At 41.3% G+C, this 13,533-nt stretch overlaps 1 protein-coding gene across 2 annotated transcripts in view; it reads left to right on the top strand.

Moving 5' to 3' along the window:
* Positions 1 to 11,155: 11,155 nt before the first annotated feature.
* Positions 11,156 to 13,533, top strand: part of LOC147105205 (copine-8-like) — a 776,136-nt gene continuing 773,758 nt past the window's right edge. For both annotated transcript variants that reach the window (XM_086011336.1, XM_086011335.1), the window contains exon 1: positions 11,156 to 11,492. In XM_086011336.1, coding sequence (XP_085867462.1) covers positions 11,380 to 11,492 — 113 coding nt within the window. In that variant the 5' untranslated portion in view covers positions 11,156 to 11,379. The remainder of the gene's footprint in view (positions 11,493 to 13,533) is intronic.

Below are 13,533 nucleotides of genomic sequence, written 5' to 3'. Positions count from 1 at the left end.
AGCAAACCAGGAAGTAAAATGCACAGATTGTAATTTACTTTTAATAAATTTTACAGAAAGCGAAATAAAAGATTGGGACATAGGATTAAGGTAGAAGCTGAAATACCATAAACTAAAAACATGATTATAATAAAAATAATGTAATTCTTATCATTTTAATGGAAAAAATTGACATTCAACAAATATAAAATTAGTTTTTCATGGCCAGAATGATTGTTCAACAGTCAATATGCCATTAAAAACCCAGTTATACCTCTTTTAGCAAGGCTTAACATTTTGGGGGTTTCTAACAGCAATATTCCAGCATAACAGGGGAAGTTTTCTCAGGAATTACATTTCAGAATGATTTAAATTTATTGCCGGCTCCGAGGAGTTCCACAGCACAGCTTGTGGAGAAGCGTAGAATACTGACAGCAACTTCTGGATTTCCGCGTTTATCTGCGAATGCACTGACTCCAGAAGTTGCTGTCATTTTAAGAGGAGTAATGATGGCGAAAGCTGACAGTTTCGCCATCATTACGACCGCAAAATCCAGGCCATAATAGATTCTGTTACACTGTTCGAAGATGAGCACGGAATCCTCCCAATGTCTTGGCCGATACAACTCCTTCAAACAGCACCACCAAAAATAGATTAAATGATAATTCAATCAATTGATGTTTGTGGGATCTTTTTATGCACAACTTGGCTGCCATCTTTGCCTACGTAACAACAGCTGCTTCATTCAAACGTAATTCATTGTAATGTGCAGCACTTTGGGATGCTTCTGAAAAACTTTATAAGGCACTATATAAATACAAATCATTTTTTCTTGTACTAAGTAAATAATCCACACCCACATTTCACCAAGATGCCGTGATCGATATTTAATCACTTGAGCATATAATACGTATTAATTGTCTTCTGTTCTTGTTTACCTTGAATGAACAATTATGGTACAAATATTTGACAAGTAGCTATTTTGAATTCGCAGTTCATAGAAATCCTGATCCAGGAAGTATCCTGCTGTGAGCATGAACATTCCTGGCAAATTAGTTTTAAATGTATTAATTAATTAGACATTCTTGTTGTAGGGTTTCTGTACATAAGAACATCAGAAATATGGGAACATAAAAACTGACTGTAAAAGTTTCTATAGATGTGAAGGGAAAAGGATTGGTGAAGTCAAGCATAGGTGCCTTGCAGTCAGAATCAGAGGAATTTATAATGGGGAACAAAGAAATGGCTGACCAATTAAATAGATACTTTGGTTCTGTCCTCACAAAGGAGGACACAAATAACCTCCCAGAGATGTCGGGGAACATAAGGTCTAATAAGAGGGAGGAACTGAATGAAATCAGTATTTGTAGGGAAATGGTGTTCGGGAAATTGACGGGCTTGAAGGCCGATAAATCCCCAGGGCCTGATAATCTACATCCTAGGGTACTAAGGAAGTGGCCCTAGAAATAGTAGATGCATTGCTGATCATCTTCCAAAATTCTATAGACTCTGGCACAGTTCCCATGGATTGGAGGATAGCTAATGTAACCCCACTATTTAAAAAAGGTGGTAGAGAGAAAACGGGGAATTATAGACCGGTAAGCCTGACAGCGGTAGTGGGGAAAATGCTAGAGTCCATTATAAAAGATGTAATAGCAGAGCACTTGGAAAACAGCGACAGGATCGGACAAAGTCAACATGGATTTACAAAAGGTAAATCATGATTGACTACTGGAATTTTTTGAGGATGTAACTGGTAGAATAGATAAGGGAGAACCAGTGGATATGATGTATTTGGACTTTCAGAAGGCTTTCGATAAGGTCCCGCATAAGAGATTAGCGTGCAAAGTTAAAGCACATGGGATTGGGGGTAAGGTACTGACTTGGATAGAGAACTGGTTGGCAGACAGGAAGCAAAGAGTTGGAATAAATGGGTCTTTTTCCGAGTGGCAGGCAGTGACTAGTGGGGTACCGCAGGGATCGGTGCTAGGACCCCAGCTATTCACAATATATATTCATGATCTAGATGAGGGAACTAGATGTAATATCTCCAAGTTTGCAGATGTCACAAAGCTGGGTGGGCATGTGTGCTCTGAGGAGGATGCAGAGAAACTCCAGTATGATTTGGACAGGTTGGGTGATTGGGCAGATGCATGGCAGATGCAGTATAATGTGGATAAATGCGAGGTTATCCACTTTGGTGGAAAAAACAGGAAGGCAGATTATTATCTGAATGGCAATAGATTGGGAGAAGGGGAAGTGCAACGAGACCTGGGTGTCCTTGTGCACCAGTTGCTGAAGGTAAGCATGCAGGTGCAGCAGGCAGTTAAGGCAAATGGTATGTTGGCCTTCATAGCAAGAGGATTCGTGCACAGGAGCAAGAATGTCTTGCTGCAGTTGTACAGGGCCTTGGTGAGACCACACCTTGAGTATTGTCACCTTATCTGAGTAAGGATGTTCTTGCCATGGAGGGTGTGCAGTGAAGATTCACCAGACTGATACCTGGGATGCCAGGAAAGACATATGAGGAGAGATTGGGTCAATTAGGCTTATATTCGCTGGAGTTCAGAAGAATGAGAGGGGATCTCATTGAAACTTATAAACTTCTAACAGGACTAGACAGACTAGATGCAGGAAGGATGTTCCTGATGGCGGGGGAGTCCAGTACCAGGGGTCACAGTCTAAGGATAAGGGGTAAGCCATTTAGGACAGAGATGGGGAGGAATTTCTTCACCCAGAGTGTGGTGAACCTGTGGAATTCTCTACCACAGAAGGCAGTTGAGGCCAATTCATTAAATATATTCAAGAAGGAGTTAGATATATTTCTTAAGGCTAAAGGGATCAAGGGATGTGGGGAGAAAGCAGGGACAGGGCACTGAATTTGGATGATCAGCCATGATCTCATTAAATGGCAGAACAGGCTCGAGGGGCCGAATGGCCTACTCCTGCTCCTATCTTCTATGTCTATGTCTAAATAAGTGCAGGAGTAGGCCTTTCGGCCCCTCGAGCCTGCCCCGCCATTCAATAAGATCATGGCTGATCTGATCTTGGCATCAACTCCACTTTCCCGCCTGCTTCCCATAACCCTCGACTCCCCTGTAGCTCAAATATCTGTCTGTCTCTGCCTTGAATATATTCAATGACTCCGCCTCCACAGTTCTCTGGGGCAGAGAATGCCAAAGATTCACGACCCTCTGAGAGAAGAAATTCCTCCTCATCTCCATTTTAAATGGACGACCTCTTATCCTGAAACTGTGCCCCCTAGTTCTAGATTCCCCCATGAGGGGAAACATCCTCCCTGCATCTACCCTGTCGAGCCCCCTCAGAATCTTTTATGTTTCAATAAGATCACCTCTCATTCTTCTAATTCCAATGAGTATAGGCTCAACCTGCTCAACCTTTCTTCATAAGACAACCCCTTCATCTCAGGAATTAACCTAATCAACCTTCTCTGAACTGCCTCCAATGCAAGTATATCCCTCCTTAAATAAGGAGACCAAAACTGCACGCAATACTCCAGGCGTAGTGTCACCAGCGCCCTGTAATATCTGCTAGTTTGGGGACGCTTGAAGGATCCACTCTGGATAATACATTCATATATTCATACAATGAGAAGTTATTCAAATCAGAGGAACAACAGAAATTGCACCCCACCAGAATAAAGGTAAACTGTAATGAACTGCTAGATGTAGCTCCACCTCATCTGTCATGTAGTTCCCAGTCTTTTTCCATCTGTTATTCCTTGATCATTGCCAACATGCCACTTTCAACTCAATGATTTCAAGACTTACACTGTCTCAATTTGTACCTTCAAGAACAGTCTGTGCTGAATCAATCTTGGGTTTCCATGCAAAGCCTCACAGTTTGAAATATTATGGTACTCTTTCAGAGTAGGATTTTTATCTTCCGATTGGCAGAGCATGGTCGGAGGTGTTCAATTCTTGGTCCAATGAAAGGCTTTCTTTAATTGAGCTCCCAACAAAATAAAAATTGGAATGTGTTACTTCAAGGGTAAAGGTTAGGAAGGTAACACTTTTATGATAACCTGCCTTTCTAGACCAGTGAATGGCTTTAGTCAATTCAAACTCCCACAGCAGGTTATTCAATGCTGGGTTGCACCAGGGGTCCAGCTCTCGTTTTTTAAAAAGTATTTAATCATATTGTTATGTTACAAATGTCTCATAATTATCATTGTATACAGTAAGTGTAAGCTGTTCTATTGTCTTTACATTAGCAGTAACTTATTGCAAGCGTTTAGTTTTATAACTAACAAGAAAAATTTAAAGTAACATTCATGAACTCGCTTCAAATCCAAAAGGCGAGTTTTGAAACTCAAATTCAATGGAAACTAATTCAGTCCAGGAGTTTCGTGTTAGAAGTGCCGGGGTTGAAATCGAATCATTGGCGTTTTGTCACAACTTGATAGATGGGGCCTCCAGAGCGCACAGTTCTCAATGTAATTTCAACGCCAGAGTCCAAAGTTTGTGTAAGGAAAACAAATCAGTTAACTTTCTTCTTTTTCAGTGATTTATGCGCTCGAGTGGTCGCTTCCTCGTCGCCGGTGGCTTCGGCATTCCTTGGCAGAAGGTTGTAAGAGAATATAGCAAAGATGAAGTAAGCCACCAGACCGGTGTAGCCCCCCAGCAGCAGGCAAAGAGGCTGAGCGAGCACAAACAGACAGGCCACGTTCACAGAGGCGCGGTTATCCAGGATTAGCTCATTCTTCTTGCAGCTGGTGGCAACTTTGTAAAAGTAAATCAAAGCGACCATTGCATACAGCCCCTGATCGAGCATCGTGACCACTTGTTTCTTTGCGAAATATGTAACCGGATGTAGTTTCCCTCCTCCCTTGTAACCGACCTCGACCTCTTATCCTGACAGGTAAATATTAACCCAACTGTGTCTTGTGTTTTATTGATCTTGGACTTTTGGTTTATAAGCTGTACTTTATTGACGGGAGGAATGTCATTCTTATGCAATTCTTTATATCTTCAGTTTATTTTCCCTTGTTTACAGTCGTGCCCCCTCCCTCATTTTTATTTCATTTTTGCTGCTTCGCTCATCTTTTCCTCCTTTCTCTTTTTTGTCAACCTCCTACTTCCTCCTTCGCACCTTCCTTGTTTCCCCCCCCTTGATTTTAGCCTGTCGGTTTCCATTTCTCTCCTGCACTGTTGCTTTGATCACTGTGTTCTTTTCATTCCCGAATCCGCGTCTAGCTTGTCTCTGTTTTAATCGCGCCCCTTGTATGTTCCTGTGCTTTGTGCTTTATTTTCTACTTCTAAGTCACTGAGGTTCCTAATAGTTCCATTTGTTATACTGTATCTTAATTCCTTTAAGGAAATACTCTCTGATTTTTATAGCTTTAATAACATATATAGAAATAATTTTGCAGAAGCGCTTTGTGATCGTGTTTTATGTCGTTGGGTGTTCTAAATCCAGTTCGTGATCATATGATTTAAACAACGAGACTATGGGGAGGCGGGTTTGAAAGCAACAGTATTTGACTGACGATTTGGGAAGTGGGTGCACTTTGTGAAATTGAAGTGATCAATCAGAGGCACAAATCCGTCAGGCTTGGTTTGTGTCGAAAATCGCAACTTCTTCAATCTGTCTTAATGTCCGCCCACTTGCTCATCAACCTGCCACCAATCTATAATGTCTTGCGCCAAATATTCATTTTTGAGTCAATTCAGTCGGTGTTAATCTATAAATACACGCGTGTACGGTCGACGGTTAGAAACTGGGCAGTCATTGTAGTAGATAAAATCAAATTGATATTTGAGTTGGCTACAAAAAATAGAGATTATTATATCCATACTTGCATATTTATCTGCAGCTAAATTCAATATATTTACTAAAGAATGTATAATATGTAGAAGCTGAAATGTTAAGAAATTATGATTTCTGGGAAATAATTAAAATATTCATTCTTTATTTTGACCTTGGAAATGTTTTCTGGCAAATTATCTTGCAAAATAAACTCTCAGACCAGAGGAGAGTGTACTGTTTAGAAGAATGAGAGGGGATCTCATTGAAACTTAAAATTCTAACAAGACTAGACAGACTAGATGCAGGAAGGATGTTCCCGATGGCGGGGGAGTCCAGAACCAGGGGTCCCAGTCTAAAGATAAGGGGTAAGCCATTTAGGACAGAGATGAGGAGGAATTTCTTCACCCAGAGAGGGGTGAACCTGTGGAATTCTCTACCACAGAAGGCAGTTGAGGCCAATTCATTAAATATATTCAAGAAGGAGTTGGATATATTTCTTAAGGCTAAAGGGATCAAGGGATATGGGGAGAAGGCAGGGACAGGGTACTGAATTTGGATGATCAGCCATGATCTCATTGAATGGCGGAGCAGGCTCGAGGGGCCGAATGGCCTACTCCTGCTCCTATCTTCTATGTTTCTATAATATTGTCTGACTACTGGTTCCTGCCACTTACGATTACAACAACACCCAATCAAACCAGAGTGAACAGCCTGCAATTGAAAAGTTCCCTTTGTGGGACAAGGTTTCCTCCAGGGTTATGATTTCAAAGTATCTTTCCGGTGCTGGTGGAAGCCCTGAGTAGTTGCTGCATCTGTTGCAGTGCAGACTTTCACTGGCAGCCAATCTGGTGGCCAAGCACATAAGCTATCAATGCAAGTTTACTGGCCTTTGCCAGGAATTGAGCCTGCCTGATAGTGCCCAGTTGAAATAATGATACCCTTTAATGTTTCAGGAATATTGTGGCAACATTTGGTGGCATTTTGTAATTCCAGCTCCATGGATGTTGTCATGGAGAAAGAAAATGTCATATTGGGCAACTGAAATCAATAGAAAAAGGAGTTTTGATCACATCAGTTTCTTTTCTGAAAGAAAATGCTTATCTTACTGATCCAAATGAGAAAACTGTATTTAAAGTAAAAGTTGGGATATAAAAGACAATATTAACAGGCGTAGGACTTGTCAGACTACCACTACCAATTCATGTTGAGTGATAAACTTTTTCCCCAAACTTGCTATTCACCCACGGCACTATTTCAAAGAAGAGGAGGGGAGTTATCCCTGGTGTCCTGGCCAACATTTATCCCTCAATCTGTATAACAAAAATAAATAAATGATCTGGATATTATCACATTGCTGTTTGTGGGAGCTTGTTGGGCGCAATTGGCTGCCACATTTCCTACATTACAACAGTAACTACACTTCAAAATTACTTCATTGGCTGCAAAGCACTTTGGGACATCCTGAGGTCATGAAAGGTGCTGTATAAATGCAAGCCTTTTTTCTTGATAAATTTTCAGAGAAATATTGTAGTAACCAACTAATGTCACACTATTTCGTCCACTGGACAGGGGAACCCTTTGGGGGTTTTGTCTGATTTTTCTCACCTCCTAAGCCCAAAGAAACTGAAGCCAACTTCAGCACTCTTAATGCGGACCCAGATAAGGTCATCTTGGTTGGAGATCAAACCTGGGACCTTTCTGCTCTGAACAGTATCACCGCACAGTACACTTAGCGACTGAGCCATCCAACGAGCTATAAAAAGCTCAATTCTGTTGTAAAATTACGGTTCAGATGTGGTTTGGTACACACCAGAAATATGAAATGCATCTGGTTATGCTGAAGGCAGTCACGCTGTATGAGATGAAAATATGGGAAGAATCTGTAATCTGGGAGAGGGCTCACTCAGCTGCAATGTATAGCAAAGTTCTGGTAACAAGTGAGCGCAGTGAGTGTAGATTGAAATATTTTAATATCTTCACTCACCAGAAATGAATGCATTGGGTATTCTGGACCTAATGCCTCCTTTTCCCAATGTTGAGTTGCTTTTCATAGTAGTGAGGTGTAAATCTTATTAAAGTTAGATATTGGGTGCTTGATTAAGGTTGTTATTTTTTGTCTTATAATACTCCTGTGAAGCGCCTTGGGACGTTTTAGTGCGTTAAAGGCGCTATATAAATACACGTTGGGGTTGTTGTAAGGTATTTCCCACATTACAACAAGTGACTCCACTTCAAAATGTACTTTATTGACTGTAAAGCGCTTTGAGACGTCCGGTGGTCGTGAAAGGCGCTATATAAATGCAAGTCTTTCTTTATTGTTGCTGAAAGTGGTTATTTTGACATTGACCAATAGAGGGCACTCCAGCAGTTGTAATATCACAAGTTCCACCACGGTCAGAGATTACTTGGGTTCTTTAAAAAAAAATACCTGTTCTACGAAATCCTAAGCTTTTGGAAAAAGAACGCTCGCTGTGGTTATTCCTGTGAAAAATACAATGGCTCTGAGAATTTCAAGTTTTGTTGAAACTTATATTTCCCAGCAAGGTTTGCCAGAAATAAATAGAAACCACGTACTACTATATAAATTAAACTAGCTGGCCGATTCTTCATACAAATGTCCCGTTGCTAATGGAATGTTGTGTTCCCCCGCTGTAATGACACTCTGCCCACGAGCTACTAATAATTCAGTTGAGATTATATACAAGGCTCACACTAATATGCCGCAATGGTGAGTTTCTGACACAGTTTTCATCAGGTTTACGAGCGTCTTATTCCTGCGACTATTATGAGAGGGGAAGAAAACCTTGACATCTTGTGCAGAGACCATTCAAATCTTGATTAAGGATTCGAACCCAAATTGGATATATGTTCAGCAGGACGGCGACCTGTCTATACCATTGGCGTAGGAAGTCCATCATAACTGTTAAATAACTTTAAAGGTCTACAGCGGAAAAATACCCTTTTAGAGCCAGCATTTATTTGCAAAATAGGTTGTTATTTCCGCAAGTAACTATTGTATTTTGTTCAGCAGCTCTTGTTTTTAAGGTGTTAATTGAATAGGCAAATAGATGCTTCTCACTTAAGGCAGTTCATGCCCAACATTTACTTCCCTATTTCGATTCTTTTACCCGTGAAAGAAAAGGAATTATTTTACTACAGACTTTTTTTTATTTTGAGATTTTCTGACTGACTCTTGGCATTAGTTCAACCAACATGTGAAAACACGTGGTGCGACTATATCCGGTTTATTACTGCTTTACCTCCAAACTCGCAGTCGCGTTCAATTGAGATTCAATTCTTGTCTGTGACTAGCATCAATCAACCGTGCCTGTCATTGCTGGCGGGTTGTTCTGAAAGTTTGCTTTCTTTTATTATGTCAGCGAAGTTGCTTCTATATGGAAACGATTTAAAAATCAGAATATCATCGTGTTATTTTAGCCGCTGGATAACGGAAGCCACAACCTCATCAATTTTCTTCCCTGCGGATCTCTTCCATTGTATCACTTGATCTGAAAACAATAGTTCATTACAGAAATCGGGTTTTAAGCAGTAGCAAGAGGAAAAAATAGGACATTAGCATTTTAGAGCTCCTAAATGACAAATGATCAGTCATATTATCTAGGAGGTAGAAAAGCGACTGGTTCCTGATATGATCGATATAAAGAAAGAATTTCATTTGTACAGTGCCTTTCACGACCGCAGGACGTCCCAACGCGCTTCACAGGCAATGAAGTACTTTTTGAAGTGTAGGAAACTCAGCAGCCAATTGTTATATAGGAAACCCAGCAGCCAATTTGGGCACAGCAAGATCCCGCAATCCGCAATGAGATTATGACCAGATAATCTGGTTTACTGAAGTTGGGTGAGGGAGCGATATTGGCCAGGACACTAGGAGAGCTCGTCTTCAAACTAGTGCCACTTGAGGGGACGGTGGGGGCTCTGTTCAACATCTCTGGAAAGACTGCACCTCCGACAGTGGAGCACTCCCTCAGCACTGCACTAGTGTGTCAGCCTAGATTTTGTGCTCAAGTCTCTGGAGTGGGACTTGAACCCACAACCTTCTGACTCAGAGAGAGTCACAGACAAGTTTAACTAATTGCAATATGGCATTCAACAAGGTTTAAGGAGGATGCATATGGAATGTTGCAGGAAACAGGGTCCAATATTAAATATTATTTAATTGTCTAATTTAACAAATCAGTTTCATGTAACAGCAAGACCCACATTTTGATGTGGAAATGCCATTTCTAATGTAAACTTAACGATCTGCTTTACCGTAATTTACAAGCAAGTCGAAATAGAACAAAGTTTGTTTACCAACTGCAGACATTGATGCTAATTCTTGGCGATTACTTTGCTTCAAAAGCCCCCAACCCGGTAAAGCAGCCGTGCGATAAACAAGTTGAACATGTCGCTTCACATTGCTGGCGGCGAGGTTAGCAGCCGTTTTATACAAATTGCTGCAGTGACTGCGTTTAAACCTATTGCACCATGTAGCTATAATCCTGTTTTTATTTTACTGCAGTTGATTGTAATACATTCTGAATAAAGAGTGGAAAGAAAGCTGCCTTCTAACAATGTCTGATAGTTGCAGTGAGATCGCTTGATGAATACTTGCTAAGCAAGGTTTGCCCTTTAGGGGGCGCGGAAGAGTTACTCCTCAGATCTTGTGTTACTGTTCTCGGTGATGCAATTATTATATAATAATAACTTATAAAGTTAATGATGCCACAGTACAAAATAAATTAAAATGGCGAAATCGCTGATCAATAACTGTACTATAGTGAGGGAGCAGCGGATTCTATCTGAAAACAAAAATACATTTTCACAATCGCGTATCTCGCTGTGATGAAGTTAAAATCGGCAGTGTGCAACTTTTATTTTTCACCAGTCTTTAATAGTTCGTGTAAGCTTGCTGTGAGAGCTGGTTGAACTGCTGGTTAAATAGTCTGGTTATTTCGCCAACTTCTCTGCTTAATGTACTAAAGTGGGGAACTGGAAGGAAATGAAACATTTTGACTATGATCAAAATGTATTATTAATGATACATATCAGACGGGGAAATACCGTTCCTGCTGTCAGAATGGTAGTTCAGGATCACAAGGCTTTTTTTTAGTATTGATGCATATGACTAATAAGGCATCATCATATTTGGATGAAGGGATTTTCACGTTATTTACATACGATTCATTATTAATGAGCCAGATATACAATGCCCATATTCATGACTGAGGCACAGTATTAATGTGTGACTGTATTAATATTGAGAGGGAATAACGTGTGTGTGCCATCACATTGATAATGCCTCAGTAGTCGGTTTCTAGTACTTTCCTGAAAGCTGACAGTGATAAGCAATGTAAGGTTATCTTTAGAACGGAGGGCGGAGCATATCATTTCAGTCCGTAAACTGTAATTAGGGGGAACGTCTGAGCTGTGCAATTATAGCAAGGGAAAGGTTGCGCGGAATAATTTGTGTGCAGCAGTGTTCAGTACCAAAGGCAAAGTCTGGTGCCAGCAGCCCTAACTCCGATCCCTGAATTTCCTAGGAGGGCAGGCTGCCTTTAATTGCCGATCCTTGGGCTTTGTTGTGGTGTGACGTTGGTGCTGGGAGAACCAGCCTGGAATTACTGGATGCCGATGGAAGACGCGATGGACAAATTCGATGATATGGCTTCTGTGAGCGAATTCGACCCTATCCAAGGAAGCATCCCGGCTACGAAAGTAGAGATCACCGTGTCCTGCAGGTATGTGCACCGCTGGGGAAACGCTGAGAAAGAGCGGCTGCTATCTCTCTTCAGTTTGTTGAAAGAATGCTGCAGGTGGTCTCAAGTTTTATTTTTTAAAGAATGAAGATGGGACAATTTCTGATCTTTATCTACAAACGCGATTGTGAAATGCAGTTTAACATGTGCAGAGACAACAAAAAATAGGCATATCCCAGAATATATCTGTCTTGCATTAGGGTGGCAGTTATTCCAATCACTGCAAGAGCAATCTTTTTGATCTGTAATAGTGTGTTAACGGCGGTTGGAAATTCATTAACTTGTTTTGCAGCTAGTAGCGTTAAGATCCCGAATCTTGAAACATGAAAGTGTAAAGCTGCGGTGTGATAGTGGGGTGTAAACAGCCATTCTTCCAGCACCAGCTGCTGAAGGAAGCACCCGGGTATGTGACTAACTTTAGTACATTTTGAATCTGAGGCAAATCCCTCACGTCCCCTGAACTTTAAATGTTCGCTCTCCCGATGAAATAACCCCCTCGGAGTGAAACCGACACTGTATAAATGAGCACAAGTGGGAGCAGCAATCTCTCTCAATCAGTGAGGCAACCTGGAGTCTGTTGGTCGTTTCAGGATAGTTTGGAAACCACTAACGATCAAAAAACCTTATTGTCGCTTTTTGGGGAAAGTCTGTGTTTCCCTCCAAACCCCTTTTTTTTATTAAAAGCACGTCCCCAACTAATCTAACCAGATGACTCGTTGGCCACCAATTGACATTGTTTAATGATTTTTTTCATCCTCGTTTCTTGCCTATATAAAATCAGATTGCTGTGTGTATTTAAGGAATAAAATATTAATTTAAACAGTAAGTTGGTATTTTCTGCCTATGCTTGTTTGCGTTTAACTCCGTCCCTTACAACCACCATACTCGTATTCCTAAATGCTGGCTGTAGCGCAGAAAGGGATGTGAAGAGTTTGATCACTGGGTTTTCCTGATCCAATCCCCAGGCAGTTTCGCGCTCCCTCCAGTTCCATCCACTCCACCTTCCTTATTGGTCGCCTAATGAGTCAATCAGGCGTATCGGAGCAAGCTGGTGCTCGGGGGGATTGCTTTTATTGCAACATTTTCTATATTGTTGGAATCGATCTTCGATTAACGTTTGGTCGATCATTCGTGGAAGGGAATTGAAAGAAAATGATGAAATTGGGGCTATTCTTTCTGATCTGTGTTACAGACCCCAGTCAGACGTGTTTCTTTGATCTTGGTTCCATATTGGCAAACCACCTTTTAAGATTTGGGAGTTTGCACCATATGATTCGTGTTCAAAATCTGTGTTGTTAAAGGAACGACAAAGCGCGCGTTGATCAATTATGAATAAGACCCAGCCCGCACTGAGTGAGGCTTTTGTGATAATGTGTGTCCCAAGCGTGCTTTTATATCTGCCTGGTTGGATTAATTCTAAGATTATGTTTCCTCCGCAAATTTTTAAAAAGACTACACGAGCATTCTGCCATTCACTCAATCAGCACACAGCTTGTGGAATAGCTGAGGCATTATACTGATTGCAATGGTTTCCCCCCTCCGTATTGGAGTATACTATCCACTGTGTAAAGTATGCTGAATGTTCTCTCCATTGTAGGTGTCTTGTACTGAAGTGTTTTTTTTCATTCTTGGGATATGGGTGTTGCTGGCATTTACTGCCCATCCCTAATGAGAAGGTGGCGGTGGGTCTTTTTGAACCACTGCAGTCCCTGTGGCGAAGGTGCTCCCACAATGATGTTAGGATTTTGACCCAGCGAGGATGAAGAAATGGCGATATATGTCCAAGTCAGGATGGTGTGTGATTTGGAGGGGTGCTTGGGGGTGATGGTGTTCCCATGCGCCTGCTGCCTTTATCTTCTGGGTGGTGGAGCTCATGGATTTGGGGGTTGCTGCAGTCAGTGCATTCTTTCGATAATACACACTGCAGCCACAGTACATTGAGGGGAGTGAATGTTCAAGGTGGTGGATGTGATGCCGATCAAGTGGACTTCTTTTGTCCTGCAGAGTATCGAGCTTCTTAAGT

The sequence above is a fragment of the Somniosus microcephalus genome, chromosome 18, assembly GCF_052327205.1.
Source record: "Somniosus microcephalus isolate GS21.2 chromosome 18, FLI_Smic_1.0, whole genome shotgun sequence".
NCBI classification, from domain to species: Eukaryota; Metazoa; Chordata; class Chondrichthyes; order Squaliformes; family Somniosidae; genus Somniosus; species Somniosus microcephalus.
The sequence above is the reverse complement of the archived record's forward strand: the minus strand, read 5'-3'. Positions and strand labels throughout refer to the sequence as shown.